We start from the raw sequence: 21583 nt of genomic DNA on the forward strand, positions 1-21583 counted from the left end.
TTTTCTTTTGCAGACCTGTAGCCTGTCGTGCATCCTGGAACGAAGCAGTGCTTCGCTCGCCGCTTTTTCTTTACGCCGGAGGTTGACGGGGCAACGTCCATAGTCTCCACGTGTCACCTGACGAACGGGCATGCATAAACGGTTGAAATAAATTCACACAAGCGCTGAAGAACGGATGAAAGCGGGCGTGAATTCGTCGCTACCCGCCTTCCCGCACGCAAATCCCCGCGCCAGCTGCGCGCGCCTGGCATACAGGCTGATTAGAGCGCCCCTGATGGTGATTTTCCAAACCGGCCGCGGCGATGCATGGGAGAGCCGGCGCGCTCGACACACCCAACTCTCTAGCCACCCTACTTGAGGAGAGAGTAGGAAAGGAAAAGGCGCCATCTTTGCAGACTCTCGTCGTACGCTGCCTGGCTCTGTCGCGATGCCTCACCACTGCTCGGCTGTTGGATGTACAAACATAAAAAAAAAACACGCTGAACGCGAGCTTCTTTAGATTCCCGAAAGCTACCGCGCACCTCAAGATGAGAGAAAAATGGATTCAAGCGCTGCGACGCCAGAACTCCGACGGGACGCCTTGGCAGCCATCTGCGAACTCGCGTGTTTGTAGTGTTCACTTCGTTGGAGGTTAGTTCATTCATATTTGTTTGAACTCAGGAGATACCCGTCGTACTCCGTGCAGGCTAGTCATTCATAGCCGACACCTGCCTTCGCACCGAGTTTGCTCGCACGGTACAGCACAGCAGCGAAGGGGCGGGACGCCAAGCCGTTGCTACGAAAAACAGATCTTTACACTGTCGCAAAGTGCAAAGAGCAGGCCAGTTATGTGCTGGCATGTTCCGCTCAACCTGCAAAAATTATATTTACGCTTGAAACTCCTTAAAATATTGAATAAAAAAATGTCCTACAACAGAATTTTATATCAGCAGATAATCTAGTTCGTAAGTGGATCGATGACATAGCTTGGCCCTTTTTAGTCGCATGCTGAAGTACCACGAAAAAGACAAAAGACAACTAATCTTGTTTTTTTTTAGATCTTATCGCGTCACGCATAAAATATGATCAAAGGAGTGGCACACACGGATCTCGATACAAATGCGCCGAAAGGATAGCGACTATGGAGCTCACGCCTTATAAATATTGGCACATCTTGTAATCCTTAAAGGGATACTTCAACGAAATTTGAAATATTCCCGTCGTGTTCAAAAATAGGTTGAATATGATCCACAATATCCGTAAATGACAATCGCACGTTTGTATTTTGAGCCTGGTGGCTGTAGTTTTCGTTATAAACGGCCCACTCTGGGAAGCGCTCGGAGAAGGCCCAGCGGAGACCACGTGACATCCAACGCAATCGTGACGTAGGTCGTCTCGGGACGAGCAAAGCTACGGCGAGGCTGACGTCGAGAGGATGGCCTAGTCGTTCCAGCCACCGAAGCGGCTGCTTTTGTACGAATTTTGAGTGGCGGGTTAATCTTCTGTAATCTTGTAGGGGGACAATAGCGACTTCTGCGACACACAAAAGGCATTCTCGGGAAGAGGGGACACATGCAAAGGAAAAAATGTTTTTTTCCTTTGCATGTGTCCTTTAAGACACAATATTGCGTCGCCACGGGTTTTACCGGAGAAATAAACTCACCCTGGCAACGCAGTCGCAAGACGCTTGAACGATATCGGCGCTCTTGGAAAGCGATATCAGTTGCCTGTAAATGTCCCGGTTTCACAGACGATGCGGTGCCGGTGGGGTCGGGATGAAAGTTGTCACCATGGCTTTCTTGACGTAGGCTTCTTCTTTGAAGGCCCATCCTTTCCGGAGTTGTCTGCAGTCCTTCGCGAAGCACCAATCGACGCGCGCTGTGTCGACGACCGGTACCGATGCAGCATCGGCACTCCGTCTATCTTGAAAAGCGTACAGACGGATAAAGTCCGCAGTATCGAAGACGGTTGCTTTACTCGATCCTCCGGGATCGTCATCAGCCATTTGTAGAGAACGACAGCCGGAAAACAGCGAGAAAAACTTTCCACAACGAACGCCCCAAAACGATCGCGTCGAGGAAGCAGACGGGTTGACGGGAGGACGAACTGAGCCCGCAAACGTTTTGAATTATCTCCACGAGGGTGCGCCACGGTCGCTTCAACGAACTCTGAAAAAGGTCAATCGCGTTGTTTTATAACACGAGCGATGTTTCAAAACAAGTTTCCAAAGTCTGGGAAGTAGACGACACGGAGGACGATCGTGTGGCTCGCATCTGCGGCGCTCGAGGAGTGATACGCGACTGGCACATCCGGGCTCCTCGGAGCAGACAATGCGCAGATACATCTTGCGAAGGGACGTTTCCGTCTGCAACTACGTTCTACCGAGGGCATAAAGGAAAACAGGGCACAAATGACAGGAGACAGCGCACGCGCGGCGTGTCGCTGCACTAAATGTTCTCTGCTCCTCACGCCGCAGCACGCCGCCTCACGGCCGTGCCATCCGCAGCTCCTGCAGAAGCGACTGTCGCTTCCCGCAGTGCAGCTTGGATCCAACATCGCCGTCGTGGGAGCACCATTGCAATCATCTGCTCTGCAAGCGGAGCATACAGTCAGTCTAGCCAAGCACAGTGTGCAGTTGCCGCAGTTTATTTCCAAAACGCGGCAAGGTACCGGGAAGTTTTTTTTTCTTCATATTTTTGTTTAGTGGAAGAGTTCATAACGGAAACACCCAAGATCGAGGGAAAACAAGGGACAACAAGCCACACAAAACTTGAGTCTGCTGTCCTCTCAGGTAAGCACAACTGACACCATTGCACATTGTTGATTCGTGTCTTTATTCACATGGTTCCCCTTCCTCCTCATTATGCACACTCCCAACGTTCTCTTTAAGAAAAGCCCCCGCATTATACAAACACGACCTGCAAAAAAAAAAAAGAACAAAAAAAAAAGAGTTTGGGAAGAAAGGAAGTTGCCAAATGCACTTCTCCCAGGACTCCGAGCCGACAATATGGGGCGAAATTGCCCCGCGTCCTTCCAACGCCAAAAAGCACAAACGCCACTCCGTTCACAAAAATCTCAAATATACATGTACACACAAACACGCTTACGCACCTTGTGGGAAACGGGCAAAGGAACTTTGGAGGGGAGGGATGATGTCTGGTATCAAAGTCTAGGAAAGTGGAATGGGGAAGGCAGACTAGGACAAAGGACCTACTGTAGTCGCCCGCAGGGTGAGAATGGCAGGATCCGTTTTTCGACGCAGTCAAGGCCTGAGACGTCGAAATGTTATCGAGGGTACAAAACTTGTGTCAAAGGCAAGAAGACCGAAGCTCCTCCCCACCATTCTCAACCTGCAAGCGACTGCAACAACCACAACTCCGAGGATGTAAAAACCGAATGCGCAATTCAGCTCCGTTTTCGTTTCGGTGAGACGCGTCACGATAGTACGGCGAACATGGAGTGGGTGTGCACCTTTGAGAAATGCATAGTGGCCAGGAGAAAGGACGAACCATTGCCATTCACCGATCTGTGCGTCGATACTCCGCAATGCTCGCAATACGGCACGCGTGACCACAAATCAATGGAGAACTCGGCATCGGGAACTCAAAACGCATGTATGGTCGGCGAAGGGTAAAGAATTCGGTAAATTCCTCGCCCCTGGCATGAACTTTCCATGGTGGAGGCATTTTTAACCCATCGATAATTATAAAATCCACAAAATTAAAAAAAGAAACTAAAAATAAATGAGCAACGAGATTTGATTGACAGTTCCAGAACCACGGACGCGAAGCCTCGCCAATCAACCCTGATATGTTTCTGCATACTCCCAAAAACGAAGACGACAGTTGTTCAAAGCAGTTCGATTGAGGCAAAACTCTCACCGCTCACAGTAAAAGATTAAAAAGGTCTCCGCAGAAAAAATTAGAACTGAAATTCTACAATGTCTCCTTTCGAGCAAAGGAACGGAACGATTGCACCTTTTTCTTGGGTCGCACGTTTCACGTATTGCGGTGTCGAACACAAGCAGCAACCTAGTTAAAAGAGAACCTGACCCTTGCCGGGGGCAGGAGTCGGGTTCGTGCCAAGTGCCGATGATCCACGATTGCAAGTGGTGCGGTAATACTGAGACAGAACAGGAACATGCCTAGGTGTGCGGTACAGAAAGCCACGGGAAAGGTGCAACTTCGAAGCAAAGCAGACGCTTTTGAGCCCCCGAACGGTCACCTACGGCAACCTTATGTACAGGCCAGTTTTGTAACAAGGACTGTTCGCAGACCCCACCGGAAATCGAGACTCAAGCCGAAAGAAATCTGCGCGTCCAACAAAACATTTCACAAAAAAAAAAAAAAATTTTGTGAGGTACTGCATGACAATCGTCAAAAACCACTCTCGCCAGCAAGAGAGATAGAAGTAACATTCGAGCTGGCATGCCGACATGCAATCCAGCCAATCGGAAAAAACAATACTAAGGTGAATCGTTCAACCGTCGTTGTAACTGTCAGTAGTCCCTCGTCTAAACTACAGCTGAGCAAACTGTCGATCGATGCCGAGAGAAAAACATAAACGTCGGCTGGAGGTACTCTATACGAAGGTTCATGAACGAAAACTGAAGGCCAGCCGAAAACGAGCTTAAGTTTCACCCCCCTCGTTCAAACATCACAGACTGAGCGCGGGACGACCATGCGTTACAAGTTGGGGGGGTTCCGTCCTGGCCTGGCGTCCGTTACACTACGTTACAATATACTGACTGACACTTTCGGCTCATGCAGGGGGGAAAACGCTATTATATATTGTGAGGACTCGAAGGAAGAAGCGATACCTCGTAGCAGTACAAACATACAAACAGTCCACATATCCCGCGTTCGCTTATAGAAAGGTTTTAAGGCAAGAATTAAATTCTCCGCACCAACGCCCGGTTTCCTTCGTTTCTGTAGCACCGACCTTAGACGGACCGTCGTCCGCAAAACGCCTTTGCCTCAAAGGTCGGTTGCCGACTCCTCGTAACCCAATAGAAAAATACGACAAAAAAAGTTTCGAAGAGTCGCCCGGGGGCGACGCCACGGACGCTACGACACGCACCTCGTTCCCCAAGAGAACAGAGCACAAAGTCCAAAACGTCACTGAAGAGGAAACAAAATATCCACAATTCTCGTCTCTCTTTCCCTTTTAGGGGAAAAACAAAAAGGCCTCGCACGCTCTTTGGGAGGGTCGACCGTAAACCGCACTTGCTGAAAGGTACAATACATTGTGCTTTGTGCCCTCGTCAACCGTCTTTCTTTAGTTTTGCAGCTCGCATACAGTCATAATTTACGAAGCAACAGGCACCGAAAAACAAGATTACGAGAAAGCAGGTGATGCGACGAAGCATAAAAGAAAAGTACTATAGTACATTCGTTGCAAAAATCAGTTGTTCACTTTCAGGGATGCGCAAGTGTCCGAAGCAGAGATGGCTCTCGTAAGACACTTCCAAGCACTCCATCCACAATATCACACAAAAAAAAAGGGCTTCTAAAGTCACAAATCTTTCTAATGTAAAAAAATAAAACAAAAAGCACTCATGGTATTGAACTGAAACGCATTGCCAGTAAGTTATGTCGGCTTACGGAGCAAGACCAAGCCAGCATTCGCAATGTTTTTGAGAGAAATGTTTGTGTCTCAGTGCGTTCCAAAGTTAAGTAACGGCATCGGTCGTAAAAAAAAAAAAGAAAAATAAGAAGTCGCGCGACGACCGGAGGCGTCGACGACTCGGCACATGTTGTTCCTTCACGCGGAAGACGGCAGAGTCCTCCCTGACTCTCGTGACGAAGATGGCGACCGAAGATGGAACGAACGGCGACGCCGACGAGACGTGGCATCTCGCAAGTACAGGACAGTTTGCAGAGGGATGAACGCCCAGCGTCACCACCCTTATCTCCTGTTCAGTTCTACCTTGATAGCTGCAAAGATGCAAGAAACACGTTAAAACACAGGGAGGATACTAAGCTGTTTCTCTCGAGTGACGGGCTACAACGTTTCCACCGCTGTCCAAAGCTTCAAATAGAAAACAGTGCAAAAGAATTTTTTTTTCGCGATCGTTGGTGTGACGGGCAAATTGAGAAAATGCTACGAAAATATTGGCAGGAGTACCAAAACGAAAGTTGGAATGAAAATAATGTTTTCAAACCACATTCGAGTTTGGATAAGTTTGCATTTAAGAAAAAATGCATTGAATGTGATGCGCCATTAATCACGAACACTAAACTTAGCGGAAAGCGACCTAAAGTCAAGTTGCGGTTTTTACAACGGAGTAACTATTAACTAAATTCCTTCTCTGCAGGTATTATTTAAACCCAAATTGGGACATGCTTACCGCAATAATGGCTAGAAGGGCAATAGAGCGCACAAAGTGTTTGAGGCATGCAGGAATATCAGGCACCATTTCTCACTGGGGTCTGAGACTGCTAAAAAGAAATTACGCTTCTTGTGGCCCCCCTAAAGCCAGAGCTCCGTCCTTTAACCTTCATGCATTTGGTTCAGGCTAACAAATCACTTCAGTTTCAATTCACAAGGGCTTGGGTAGACACTTACATTTGAGCACGACAGACTGCCCTGCAACTCTCTGCATTCTAATACAACGAGCTGCACTTGGCTGCCATAGCTTATGACAAGATAGCAATCTTGTCATAAGCTGTGGTCGTAAGGCAGTCGGTCACACTAAAACGCAAAGGTCTGAACCAGCTTTAACAAGGCATTATGGCAGTTTGTACACCAAGGTGTGCAGCTGGCAAAGACAATGCACCACTCTCACCTTCGATGATGTCCTGCTTCATCTTGCTGACCTCTCGGCGGATCTCAGTCATGATCTCCTGCTTCAGCTTGTCCACGTCGAAGGCATCCACCCCATTCACCTTCAGGGCCTCCGTGTCACCCAGGGAGCCTATCCTTTGCCTGCACCAATGCAAAGTCGAGTCAAGGTCGAACCAAGGTCATTCCAAGGTCACGGGTGTTGAGATGGTGCTCTGGTCCCCTTTTAAGTTTCCTGAAAAACCTAGTCCAGATGCATTATTCGATACATTAGTTTACACCAGTTGCGAGAGCAAAAACACATATATTCAAAATTGAGTCAAGGTCGAACGAAGGTCATTCCACAATCATTCTATGCTGTGTTTTACAGGTTAGGCTTGTACCTAACCTGGGAAGCACACTATCTATCAACATACCACTGAAAGCAAAGCATTTCAAGGTTTTGAAGGAAGAAGCGATACCTTGTAGCTGTACAAACATGCAAACAGTCCTGCGTCACTTATAGAAGGTTTCAAGTAGGCATGTGCAAAAAGTGGATTTTGAATTCAATGCAAATTCGAAGCGAATAGTGGTTTTAGCCAAAAATTTTCTAATCGAATATCGAATAGTATCTCCAAGCTTTTCACTACTGCACCATGCCTAAACGAAAACCCATCTGAACACAAGCTTCTCCTTGTCCATATCTAAGTTAATTTTAATCTAGCTATATTTGTAACCGTGACCTCAAAAAGTCCATTGCCTATATGGGAACGGCAAGTAAACCATGCATTTGACACAAATCATCTTGCTGTATTCCAATATTCTTCATTAACTTCTGAATTTTAGAAAACAAATAAAGACAATCATGAATTATGAATTGTAGGTTGTCAAAATATCTGCCTAACATATACTCTTGTATAATACCTACAGTTTAATTTTGAAAGTTTTACTGTAGTGTAGATATCAACATGCACAAAGTTCCAGTTTCTTCCTACACACAGCATGTGCGTGCACGCACCATCTACTTTGAAAGTGAGCTTTCCTCTTAAGAACGTGATTGCAATGTTTGTACTTTTCGAAGTGTTGGTCGCGGCGGGTTAGCCCCGTAGAGCGTGCTTCTTACCGAGCTCCGCTGCACCGCAGAGAAGCAACAGCCGAGGAAGCGAGCTCTGGGGGTTTTGCTTCTTCGGAGTGCACCAAAGCTCAGCAAGAAGAGCCCTGAATGGGGCTAAGTTGCCGCGGTCAACACTTTAGAAAAAAATTGACCGCATCACCACGTGGTGAATGTTGATTGGGGCGAAGCTCTGGTGGTGCTTGTCTGCGTAGACGCTGAGCCGCAGCATGCCGAGCCTTTCGTTCGTTTTCATTCATGTCAGAAAGAGAATGTGTGGTATGGAACGGGGTTATATACGCATTTGAGCATTTGACCGCAGCGCCCTCTCCTGTATAGACGCTAAGCGGCTCCATGCAATGTTTCATCCATGACATCCCCAGCTCTTGAGTTACTACCACATCTCAGAGCCCCCTACTCGTCCCGCAGTTGTGGCCGAGTGGTTAAGGCGATGGACTAGAAATCCATTGGGGTCTCCCCGCACAGGTTTGAATCCTGTCGACTGCACAAACATTTTTTCTTTTTTTCATTTATTTTTTTATTTTTTGCCCTACACGAGCACAGTAGCACGTGAGCTCACGAGCACCAGCAAGATCAATGTGAGCACGGACGCCGGACGAACAAGGTTAACCCTAAGGAACTTCGCACCTAAAAAAAAAAAAAGGCTGCATCTCCACGTGGTGAATGATGTTGATTGGGGCGAAGCTCAGGCGGTGCTGATGATACTGATTTCTTTTTATCACTCATAGGTAGTGCTGAGTTCCGGGTTGCATTTCAACTTCATTATTACTGCTTTATGGTCGGTGAAATGCAAAGCCAGTGGTTCTTCCAACAGATCAGCTTGGATCCGCTAGAAGCCGTGGGAAGGCATCTCCACCGCTTAAGTCAACGGTCCATGTCAGAAAGAGAATGTGTGGTATGAATCGTGGTTACATACGCAGTTGAGCATTTGACCGCAGCGCCCTCTCGTCTATAAACGTTGAGCCAATGCATGCAAAGTTTAACCCAATTATATACGCATTTGACCGCAGCGCCCTCTCCCGTATAGACGTTGAGCGGCTACATGCAACGTTGGAGTGTAGCATAGTGGTTAAGACGTCTGCCTCGTAGGCAAGTGGTCCTGAGTTCAAACCCCCTGCGGGCATACGTTTTTTTTTTTTTTTTTTTAGAGTGGGCCGATTTCGGAGGCAATGCAATCGATGTGAGCATGGACGCTGGACGGACGGACGGACAAGGCTAGACCCTAAGGAGCTTTGCCCCTGAAATATGAATATCAGAGTTCACCTTGAAGCGAATATTGAATAATGTATTATTCGAAATTTCAATTTGAATATTCGCACAACACTCGTTTTAAAGCAAGAATAAAATTCTCCGCGCCAATGCCCGGTTTCATTTGTTTCTGTCGCGCCGACGAATGCGCCAACCTTAGAGCACTAAGTCACCTTAGAGCCCTAAGTCCAAAACGCCACTGAAGAAACAAAATATATACTTATACAATTCTCATCTTGCTTTCTCTTTTCGGGCGGAAAAAAAAAAGGCCTCGCACGCTCTTCGAGGGTCTGCAGTAAACCGCACTCGTTAAAAGGTGAAAAACATTGTGCTTCCGCTGGAACCCTCGCGTTTTTTTTTTTTTTTTTCATTTCAAGCATTTCATCCTCCCTCCTTAGCATGTGTGTGCTGTTCTTACTAGTTAGGTAACAGCGAAGCCATTGGGCATCAGCACTGCCTTCATGCACAATGGCGCATCAACAAAAGCGTTTGGAACAAAAAAGACATCCGACCATTTTGTTCCAAACCCTTTTGTTTTATTGTTCCGGAGCGCGTGAAAGCACGTCTCCCGGCCCAAGCTCTTGCCGCAAAACATTTTGTTATTGGCTAATCTTTTTCTTCTGAGAGTGCATGCAGTGGGCATCAGATACAACAAAAACACTAAGTATAGAGCTGGTTGTCAATGCTGAGGCGTAGTTCAGGGGTAAACACCTCCACTTCACACGCAGCGGACGCGGGTTCGATTGCCGCGGGTGGCGGGCGATCCTTTTCAAGGATTTGGCAACACCGACGACGGATGCCCTACAGTGCTAACTACAACAGCAACTTCAACAGCGACAACAGCTACAGCTACAGGTGCTACTACTACTACAACAACAACTACTACAACTACAATATCAGCGACGTGATCAGTCTGAGTCGTTTAGAACTGGATCTTGGGGCAGCTAAAAGTCAATTTTGGAGTAGCAAAAATAATTTTTGGAGCATGAGCGCACATTTGATGTCCCTTCATAGCACTGCACATATGTTAAAATTAATGCGCCGGCCTGCCCAAGAAAAAGAAATGTCTTCTTTGCCTTCTCACTCACGTGCAACCCTTTGTTAGCGTCAATTGCGCAGCAGGAGCGCTTCCCTCAAACACACAACTAGTGTTTGGCTGCGTGGAGAAGCAACAGACACGGTAACAAGAAGGTGACTGATGAAGGACAGCAAGGACAGCTGTGAATAGTTATTTTAGCTACTGAATCCCACTGAAATAATGCTATTATACAATAATTTTGAGCACCTAAATTAATGCTTGCTTCAAGTTCTAGGGGTTGTTATAAACTGCAATTTATAATTTAGATTAAAAAAACACAAAGCACTTTTCATTTGATTATGAACGTCAAATACATTTTATATGTAGAACTTCATAACAAAAATGGGTATGTGAACATTCAATATGCCTTTTTAAGAACACTCCCTCCAAACTCAAGGTTCTCCTCAAGCTTCCATCCATTGCTCCTGACAATTTAGCTCTAATTTAAAACACCTATATAAAGGTGATAACTAAACAAAAAAAAGTTGGCATAAAAAAAAATAAACCTACAAAAGGGTGCACATAAATATTCTTTCAATACCAAAGCATCCTTGCTAAATTTCAAATTGGAAAGAGGTACCACCAGGATAGCGCAGTCTATCATACAAGCTGAAGTTGTATTAAGAATTTGTGTTGCGTCTTGCTCTGGAGAAACAAGACACGCAAAATTGTGATGCCTACGCCGCCCTTGTCTTACCTACACCAGTGCGTGGTGAGAAGTGCCCTCGAGGAAACTAACTAATCCTGCAGAACATTCAGGGTCCAAGAAAGACCAAGCGGAGCCTACATTCACGAAGGCACGTTCTTAAGACCATGTACAGGTCAGACTGGCAAATATTCACGTCTGCATAAAGTAAAGGCAGAAAGTCACTTCACAACAAAGGTGCAGCGGTGAAGATGTTACAGTGGCACACATGTTCCCTCCAACAAAGCTTTGCACAAGCCAAGCTCAGAACAAGATTGCATGCTCAGTAGCTTCCCTAATGGCACGACCTGCTTGTGACAGCACTACAATTCTAATGAAGTACTTGTTCTCACAAGTTGGTGCTCATTTTGTGCAGACCTTACAGTATGTGCACATTCGAATCTCGTTAATTCAAACTCTCTTAATTCAGACTTGCGGATAATTCAAACTAACATGCAGGTCCCATCCTATCTGTCTCTATGGGAGGAAACTCTCGATAATTCAAACTTTGCTTTATTCAAACAAATTTCCGGTTCCCCTCGAGTATGAATTAATGAGATTCGACTATATTCTTGTCCACATGAGCTGAACATCTTTCACGCAACAGTTATTCTGCACTCATGACTGGATTGTCCTAAGTGAATGTTCCACCATACCCACTGGTCACGATTACTAGATGGATCTATGTTCGTTGGTCACCAACCGAATCACTCATGTTTTGTCTATTCCCGCATCTGTTCACCAATTCCAACTTAAAGCTACATTAGACCTGGAAATATCTGCGTAAACAGTTGAGGAAAGGGAACACGAAGGTAGCAAACATGTGGGAGTAACTGAAGAACGAGGCAAGGAGAGTAAAAAGGAGTCAAAAAGTGACTGACCCCCTTCCTGACTTGGGTGATTCGGCCCCACTGGAAGCCACTTTGCTTGGGCTGGTCCCGTTTGTGGAACCCTGCTTGTCCCAATTTTTCCGAGAGTCGGACGACATTTCCCCATCCTGAGGGAGGAAGGACAAAATCCTTTAAGGGTTCTCAAACTGGGTTCCAAGGAAACAGGAGTTTTCCAGACACCCTCCAGGGGTTCCCTAAACGGCCCTCAGGAGTTCCCCTGACTCCCAACCCCCAAACTCCCGAATTTCCATGACCGTCTCCGGCCCTGTGTAAAGCATTTCTCCTGTTTAAGCACTATTATCTAAACAAAACATTGATTCATGACTACGGGCCAAGTCCCTAGCATGTGCATTATTGCTTAGAGGACCCTGTAGGCTTCCGCACTCCTTTAATGCACCAGTGTCGAGACTGGGAGGAATTCCTTGGTCGTCGATCGGGAGAGGTAGGGATACCTTGAGGTCAGGGAGTTTGAGAGCCTATGCTTTAGAATCCCAGATTGTGCGATGGGCTCACGCTGCAACGCTTTCAATCGTCAGCATAGTGGTTCACTTTGTTTTCACGATTCCCCGCACAAATTTCCCAAATCTTCAATGTTCTCTTTAATTATATTAGCAAGCCTCCCCAAGTGATCTGGCAAAAAAAAAAAAAAAAAAACAGTTTTGCTTTGTGTGAGAGCGAAACCGAAGCTACAAGTAGGAGCATGTTGCCTCAAGTTTCGCTCACATTGTGTGAGCAGACGTGCTCAGCAGGAACGCTGAAAGCCCAGAGCTTGGCCTTGTAGCTTCTGCTGCGCTCACATTTAACCCCTTGCCTACTCATCTCTTTTTCTCGAAAAAAACCGCAGGAAAATTTTATTTTAAACGGGCAGTATGCAATAAAATAAGACAAAAACATTCCCTCGACTTCCAGGTATCATATCTTACTCTAAATCAGGACTCCTGGTCCGAGTCCCAACAACATGCGGACGCCGAAGTTGATGGAATGCTTGGAGGATTCGTATCGTTTTCATCACTCCTGTCACTGCCCATCAAACTATCGTCCGATTCCCAAATATCGGAAAGGCCGAAGGATTTGTCGTCACATGTGTCCGAGCATTAATCCCTTTCAAAAAGACGGTCCTATATCTCTTTGCCAGCTAAAGCGGACCTCCGCACCAAAGACATGTTGTTTTAGAGCAAACGCTCGCAAGCGATTGCTTTTTCTTTTTTGGCTAAATGGAGTGTTCACTCGCTGTCAAATGGTAAAACAAATGAGCAAAATACCCAAGGTAAACAGGGGTGGTTCTGCCATCTGCCAGAGAGCACGCTGCCAAAACCGAAACGAGAGTCACACTCGATATCAGGCTTCATGGTCCGTAAGGGGGTGGCACAAGTGACAACTGTGACTCATCATTAGTAGGCAAGGGGTTAAAGGGAAACCAAGTATAGCATTAGCAATAATGACACACTTGTTTGAGTCAATCACCAAGTATATAAATAGTACACAGATAAGTGACAGTATACACCAGGAATAACTCTACTAACATGTAAAGAAATAATAAGAAAGAGAAATCTTAAAAAAATATCAAAATGCGGCGTGAAGGGGTGCAAAAGCACAAAGTATCTTTTACCTCAATATCAAAGGTGCCCTGCAAAAACAATGCAACGACACCTTCAGCTCAGCATCAGAAACAAAGGCAGATAAGCAAACGGTTCCTCAAGTACAATGGTCGTGACAACATGATTGCAAGAGCGGAAAGCCCAGGCAATTGCGGCACTTACGTCAATGCCCTGAAACAACAGTACCGCTCGAACACTCTGGCAGAAGACGGGGAGGAATTGCAAACACGAGAGAAGTGCAAAGAAATAGGTGGGACAGAAATATCTTACCTGACTTTGACTGTTTTCGACTTGTGCTCGTCTGGAAAAAAAGGAAGAATAGAATTCAATTTTCAAGCACAGATTTCTGAGCACAAAACGAGGTGCACGCCGGTTGCAGACATTGATTTAGAAGCAAGGCTGGAGGCAAAACTAGTCTGTTAATCATAATGTAACACCCCAGATACTGGTACTGAAAAATTCAGAAACTTTCCAAGTTGAAGAAAAAAAAGCTTTCAGCCTTTCCACTCTGGTGAAGAAGGAAGGGCAGCGGAGCTGTAGCTTCTGTTCTCGGCGGTGGCTTTCCAGGCGAGCAATCTGCTCTTCCTTCGCGAGGGAATCTGAAGCGCTCGACACAGTGGAACTTAAGGCGGCAGCGGCCTCGCGGCAATCGCGCAACCATTCGCACTGCTGCGCACATCGCCGCTCGTTCCGTTCCCGCTATTCTTCCTCCGAAAAAATGTTGCCGCCATCTATGAGCAATGGCAGCAACCAGTTGTCTGGTTGCCAAGGCTGGAAAGGTTGCCGCGATCTATGAGCGACGGCGGCAAGCACAACACTCTGGACAGCTACCGCCACCTATGAGCGACGGCGGCAACCAGAGTGTTGTGTCGACATTTGTTTGGTACCGGGCACGATCCGGGGGAAAGTAGCCCTTAACAGCTCCACTGTAAAAAGACAACAGCAGGAGAATGTCTCAAACGCAGCTAAGATTGTTTATTTTTATCACTCCTCATATACACCTGATGCTGATGTCACCGACCTCTTCACAGATACTCTTTGTGGACACAACAACCGAATGACCCCTTAACATCAAGACCTTGATAGCGGTAGACAGATTCATCTAAACAGCACAACCCTTTCTCACAATGGCTACGACATTGAGACACTTTCTTTAAAAAAAATAACAAAACCCTCTAAAAAAAAAAAAAGATCTCGAGGACAGATGACAACCCACGAACACACCAGCAGGAGGACCCCTAGGTGACCTACCGTAATATCCCGAGTCATCGCCCACCCCCCAACCACCTGAAATCCGTTAAAAAAGTGGGGTGGGCCATGTCTCGGTGGGTGAGCACAAACACTTGAAAAAAAGCGGAAAAAACCGCCTATTTTTCTCTGCGTATCTAGCGCTGATGCACGAGAGATACATCAAACTCAAAACTCGATTTAGTTTCATTGTTTTATAGAAAAAAATGCTCACGAAAGAATATTTTACCATAGCGAAGTCCGTTGCTTGCATACGCGCTAGAAACACCGCCGATCTGCATATAGCACGAACGTTTGTTCCGTGAAAGAATGTCACCATTATGTTCTCCTAGTTAGTAAAAAAAAAAAGAAAGAAAAGTCTACAAGAAAATAGAAAAACCGACCAGGCGCAACGAGCGAGCGAGCAAGCGAACGGACCAAAGAAGCGATCAGGAGCAATGCTGGGAAAGTGGGAAAGCCGGCGGTCGGGTTGGCAAATATTTTGGCGTCGGGCCAAGTCGGGCGCCTTGTCAATTGCAAGCTCTTGCGCAACTTTCTTGTTTGGTGCATACATAGGTGCGTCCGTGCACGGCGGGCTATCAATGCACGGTTGGGACGCTCTGCAAACATCTGTGTAGGACGTTCCGGCAAAGCTTTATTTACGCTTTGGCTTTGCCTACAATATTGCACAACCGCGGTCGCGACGGGCGGGAAGAAGGAGCGGGTTCGCGGTGACCTTACTTCGGCGGAGACAGACTTTGACCTAACACTCCGCGGTTACGTTAACAAACTCTTATTTTGTTACCTCCATCGTTTTCTTTTCGCGCGGATACACGACCACTTTGGGGTCGCTCACGGAGGAAATGCGTAAACAAAAAGAAGTGTCTTTCCCTCCTTCGTTTTACTTTGTCACGGACGTCCTCCAACTGTAAGGTCCGCGGCCGCGTCATTCGGGTAGGATGAGTGTTCGCGGATCGCAGAGTCCGCGCTGGGGTATTTGAAGGGGTGGGCGATGACTCGGTGTTTTTTCGGAAATCGATATTGGCCCAAAAAATGGGGTGGGCGATGGCTCGGGGATGGGCGATGACTCGGGATATTACGGTATATATAAGATTCCATGTTTTTGGAGTTTATTTATAATGAAATTCGGAAGGATTTTTCTGAGCTTATTTTTTGCTGAACATTCGGGGTTTATGGGAGTTTATTTTTGTTGGGTTCCCAATTCTCTAAAATTCTGAGTTTATTTTACTCTGCTCTCAAGTTTCAAAAATTCAAAAAGAAAATAAGTAAAGTCCATGCACCATGATGCGTTGTCTTGAAGGAATCTCGACGAGCTAAAAGACAAACCCCTTTTGTCAGTAGTTCGAGATTTCAAAAGAAACTGAAGTTGCGCCTTCTCAGAACCACTGACCTTGTGCTCTTATGTAGCTTACTTGGAAAAAGCTGCCTTTTTTTGCTTTTTATTTTGTAGGTGTGACCTAAAAATTCTGAGTTTTTCCGATAAATCTGAATTGACAAAAAATTTGTCAATAAGCACTTTCTGGATTTTTAAAAAAACTTTATTTGAAAACACCGAACCTTATCTATAAACTATAACATCGGCCACCAAGGCAGAACTTTTACCCTGAGGAGATAACCAAATCGCCCCTACCCTTAAAAAGAAAAAAAATTTTTTTTTTGCATTACAGTTTTAGCTGTTACATTACAATTAATTACTGTTATTTCATTACAGTCTGTTGCAGGTTTAGAATAGCAGGACAGGCACCTTCCTCAAAGACCTCTACTCTTTCCATTTGACCGGAGCAAACGCTAAGAAGAAGGCCGATGAACAGCACGAAACCACCAAACGTAGTGAGCAGAAAGCTTTGACAGAGAGCCTTCCCTGTTGTTCTAAACATGTAAGAGACTACAGCTTGGACAGAATTGCAAAACCTCTGACCATACCCATTCACAAGAGGCCATTTTTCCAGGTCTTGAGTAAATGTCTACACTGTTGCACTCCAGACTTTTTGAACTTGAGGAAAACCTCACATAAACTGAGTATGAGCAGAGGACGATCTCGCTATGAAAAAGTTCGAGAGCTTACAAATTTTGTTAACGATACCTTAACGCGCAACGGGGAAAAAGATTAGGGTGTGCTAAACTCACAGTCATGCATTTTGCTGCGGGTAGTGACACACGAGAAAAGTTAGGTGCTCGAGGAACCACTGGGGAAAGGATAGGAAACTTGGCTCCCTAGGGTGCTCCCTAAAAAATCAACTTCCTTAGGGAGTTCTACAAGAAACTCCTTAGGGGACTTGGTTCCCTATGCAAGTTCCTTTGGGGGAGTTCTCTGGGGAACCAAATTCCCTGGGTGCTCCCCTAAGGAACTGTGGCCTCGACGGGATCACGGCGCGTAGAGCGTTGTCCCCACCTCTTGGCCAAGGTGCCTCTCATCTCGTCCATCATGCTTGCCATGCCCCCCATGGGCACACCGGCGCTGCCAGTGCCGCTGCCCTGCGACTTCTTCAGGGTGTCTGAACCCTCCCCCATCTGCGCAAAGAGACGCACAAGGGCTCACACAAGTTGCCAGGGCCAAGGATTCAATTAAAAGGTTAAAAGGCGCGAACAAAACAGGACGAAAAAAGACACACATGCGACACAAATAGGCACCAACTTGCAACTGATTTAACGAAACACGAAATATAGTCAAACTGTCGATCCCGATCGCCTAAACACATGCAACTGATAAACATTCCTATCGCTCATTACACACTGCCCTCAAGAAACACAATTTCTTTGTTTAGTAGATAAAGGGACGGCATGCTCACGCATCTGCTTTGTGTATACAAAAAGCTTCGATTAATTCCCTTTCCATCTTCTCAATCCCTCTCTTAATAAACCTTGTGTGCTCTAACAAAGGTTCACACCCACATTGTTTGCAGTGCTCCGCAAGATGCCCCCTTGAATGATTGCATACAGCTAACTTGTGTTCCTGCGCTCTTTCATTAACCCTTTAAGTGCCCACTGGAGCTCAGCTCGTCCAGTGGTTTTTTCGGTAGCCCTCAATTCCACGAACGAGCTAGGCTCGTCCGAGTAGTTTGCGGCGCTGATCATAGATGGCAGTACTCGCTATAGCTGGCGCCTTTTTTTTCCGCCGCCGCTGATTTTTGCGTAATAAATTGAAATTGTATTATGATACTAAAAAAATAAAATTTCTCAATAAAAAAAAATTGGCATTTTTAGGTTACTTAAGAAAAAAAGTGGCACTTAAGGCGTTAAAGCATCAGCCGATGTGACCGATGTGAACTTGGCCGCAACTAAAAGGAATCTCAAACCACCTTAGTCACGCATTCAATGTATCTCGTTACATGTTTTTTTTGAGCACGTTACAAGCTTTCGTTTTGACATCGCGGAGCATATCTTTGAAAGTTTGCATGGGGCTGAGAATACTATGTTAACCCCGTGTCCAACAGCCATCCTTTTCAAATTGTGGGACACTTTGTGCCAATATGGAGCCACCTGCACTGGCATCTTGACTGCCTTTTCACGACTTATGTCACCGCCCTCTCGTTTAATTTTCTGTAGGAGCCTTTCACACAAACTTGTCACTGAGCTCTTCGGGTAACCGGCACTCGTCGAGCAAGCAACCTGGTGATCAAAGCTGACCGGCAGTCTATGCTGGCAGCTTTTTGTAATGGCTACGTGAAGGCAGGTGGATGCAATCCCCCGTTTTACAAGCTTTGAGTGGGCACTGCTGAAAGAAAGGAGGCCTTTCTTAGTTCGTGAATTATAGCTCCAGCACAAATGTTCCTTAGTCAAAAAAGAGCTGCAGTCCATAGCAGAAAGATAAATGCCACACAAAACGGGAGCCACAAAAGAACCAATACAAATACCACTCTTCTGTACTTAGAACTGTTCATTAAAAACAACGGCCGTGGACTGCAAGTAAAATTCTAGCAGCGCAGTAAAATGGTCGCAGTTGACACCCGCAGAATTGTGGAACCCCACTTCACCTGACCGCGTCATGCCCTCACAAACAGCGGTGTAAAGTTCATCATGGCATGAGCGCTATCTGAGGATGTGGACAACATGGAGCTGGCTTTTCTTGGAAACTACCACATTTTTCGGAAAGATAGTAGACTGCAAACAAGGGGGGGAGGTGACATGATTGCAGTGAAAAGTACCCCCTCATGTGATCACTTAACTATCAACTACAAACTTGAAGTACTATGGGATTGCGTGAAACTAGCATGACCCTTTTTTAATATTGGCCTATGCTACTGACCGCCAACGTTTTCTCGTCACTTCTGCGACCTTTCGAGCGAATGCCCCAATGGAATATTCAACAGGCATCCCAGAAGCCTGATAGTCTTGGGTGGAGATTTCAATTATCCGGGTGTCAACTGCAGCGAGTGTTCCATCTGCCCAGGCTGTCGTGACTCGTCCGAGTGTAGGGAGTTTTGTCTGCCTCTCAATCTTGCAACCTTACTCAGATGGTCACCAATCCTACGTGTGGTGATTCTGTCCTCAAGCTTTTCTTTTCATTTGAGCCTGACTGTATTTCCTCTTGCAACGTTCTAGAAACCATTAGCGATCACAATGCCGTTCTAAATGACTCTACATTTTCTCCTGCTCAGCGTAATGTCGTCGAGAAAACGTTTCTAAACTATTCCAAAGCCGATTCCAGCAAACTGCTTAGCTCTTTCGACTCTTTTTCACACCACTTTTTGGTTCTCTCTGACACGCAATCTGTAGCAGTGAATTGGACTCTGCTGTAAGATAAAATCCATTCCCTTGTCAAGGAATTTGTCCCATCAGTGTCATTAAGAAAGAATGTCACGAGCCCTCGGTTTATTTAATAACTTCCTTAAGAAGCTCCTGAATAAAAATAAACCGTTGTTTTCTTTGGCCAGGACGAGCGATTCTCCTGAATCCTGGGCCAAGTGCAAAGAAAATGCTAAAACATACAAATCAGAAATAAAAAAGAGTAAATCAAAGTTCCTTAATCATGATGTGCCCAATATGCTATCAACCAACGCTCGAAAGTTTTGGCAGACGGTCTTGCCTAAACGTCGAAATCCATCTCCCGTTCTCAACGACGGTAGTGGAACAATAATGTGTACCCTTTGACTCTGCGTCCATATTTAACTCATACTTTAGTTAAGTCTTCACCGAGGAGTCATTTCCTCTACCGTTAGCTTCGCATCCTGTTAGTACATCCAAATTCTGCTTGCGGCGACCATAAAATTTCGGCGCAGTTTTTGAAACTAGCTAAAGATGAAATATCCACTCTTTTGTGCCACCTTTACCATGCCTCTTTGGATCTTCAGAAATGCCCGACGATTGGAAATTTCAAAAGTAATTCCTATTTTTAAATCAGGTGATCGCAATAACCCATCCAACTATAGGCCGATCTCTCTTACAAGTAGGGGTGTGTGAATACTCGAATATATGAATTAGAATAGAATAGCAAGTTCCCGAATAACTCAATTCGCGAATCGAATTCCTAGTATTCAGTCGCTTGAATATTTTATATATTCGGCCAAAGACGCGCAGTCGGCGCGGAGTTGACAAAAGAGCCGTTTTTTCTCCCGATGTTAGCGCCGTGATGTTAGACAGACCATGCGAGAAACACATCTTGGTCCCACCATTCCACAAAAATCTAACGTGCAGGTTAAAAAAAGAAAAGTAACGAACGTCACAAACTTTTTAGCAAGCAGATTTACTCGTGATCGTGACGCAATCTAACCTTGAATCACAACCGAAACATCCTGTTTGCACCGCTTCCAGAGAGGAATTGTTGGGAGGCCGGAATTCTGAGCCCTGCCTAATTCTTTTCGCGAGTAAAGCCCCTCGTTTCAAACTGAAGCGTCAATGTAGAACACACTTGCCACACTCACAGAAATCGGCGACTGCAAGATCACAAAATGAAAAACACGTTAACCACGCCGATGAAACCAGTCGAGTTGTTCTTTTGGAATCGCAAGCCGGCAAATTCTGATTCGGAACGAAACGGAAAAATTATGTGCCCAGATTTGAGAGGGTCTCCAACCGTTCGATAGCCGCGTTTGAATTACGAAATGCAAGAAGGTGACGAAGAGACGAAAGCGTCGGTCGGGCAGACGTCGTCCAACTTTGCGTCGTCGCTCTTCCGTTTGTTCGCCTTGCTAGAAACAATAAATGCAGTGTGCTGGCAGTAGTGTAAGACGACTAGCTGCCTTCCATGGGAACTTAAAACCGCGACAGAAAAACAAAAACCAACAGTCGGGGCTCTATACTCTATGTCACTGGTTGTCGGCAGCGCAGGCAAAGGCAACACCAGGTGAGGAAAGAAAAAGTGAGCACTCAACATTAGAGAGGAGAAGAGGTTTCTCTCCACCCCCCCAGCCTTCCTAGTGCTTTGTCCTTTCTCCCTTTGCCTGCACTACACTCAACTATTGACACGGTCTATAATATCAGTACATTAGAAGCACTAGCATCAGATTTAAACCGACACTACATGTTGCACCCACTCACTTTGTTGGCCGACTTCTTGAGTTTCGCGCTGGCAATAGCTGCTGCCAGCGTCAGCGGTGCCCCATCCTCGCCGTTGCCCTGCTGTCCGCCGGGGGGCGGGGGCGGTGGGGGAGGGGGCGGTCCCCCCGACGGGGCCCCGCCCCCGAGAGACTGCCCGCTGGCCACGCCCACCAGCGGGCCACTTGCGGCAGGCCCCGAGGAAGAGGCCGCACCCATGCCAGAGGGGCCGCCTGGGGGCGGAGGAGGCGGCGCCGGTGGCGGGGCCACGCCGTTGTTGGTGGGGGCCGAGGAGGTGCGGTGGTGCCCCATTGCGGGCTGGGGTTGGGGAGGGACTTGCGGGCTGTTTTGGAGGGGCGGGGCTTGGAGTGGGGGCGGGGCCTGGGACGGGGCGCAGGCTGGAGATACCGGGTGGCTGCTGCTGCCCACTGGGGTAAAAAAAGAAACATTGGCAGAGTTTGGACACGAGAGATTTGATTGATCACGGTT

At 46.5% G+C, this 21583-nt stretch overlaps 1 protein-coding gene across 2 annotated transcripts in view; it reads right to left on the reverse strand.

The window, feature by feature from the left end:
* Nucleotides 1-2792: 2792 nt before the first annotated feature.
* The window catches only part of LOC8035312 (protein enabled), a 74964-nt gene continuing 56173 nt past the window's right edge, over nucleotides 2793-21583 (reverse strand). For both annotated transcript variants that reach the window (XM_029976180.4, XM_029976179.4), the window contains exons 6-11: nucleotides 21098-21522; nucleotides 17013-17131; nucleotides 13643-13673; nucleotides 11766-11881; nucleotides 6767-6906; nucleotides 2793-5915 (exon numbers count right to left, since the gene is read on the reverse strand). In XM_029976180.4, the coding sequence (XP_029832040.2) occupies nucleotides 5887-5915; nucleotides 6767-6906; nucleotides 11766-11881; nucleotides 13643-13673; nucleotides 17013-17131; nucleotides 21098-21522 (860 nt within the window). In that variant the 3' untranslated portion in view covers nucleotides 2793-5886. The remainder of the gene's footprint in view (nucleotides 5916-6766; nucleotides 6907-11765; nucleotides 11882-13642; nucleotides 13674-17012; nucleotides 17132-21097; nucleotides 21523-21583) is intronic.

This window comes from Ixodes scapularis, unplaced genomic scaffold, assembly GCF_016920785.2.
Source record: "Ixodes scapularis isolate PalLabHiFi unplaced genomic scaffold, ASM1692078v2 PGA_scaffold10__122_contigs__length_95168666, whole genome shotgun sequence".
NCBI lineage: Eukaryota > Metazoa > Arthropoda > Arachnida > Ixodida > Ixodidae > Ixodes > Ixodes scapularis.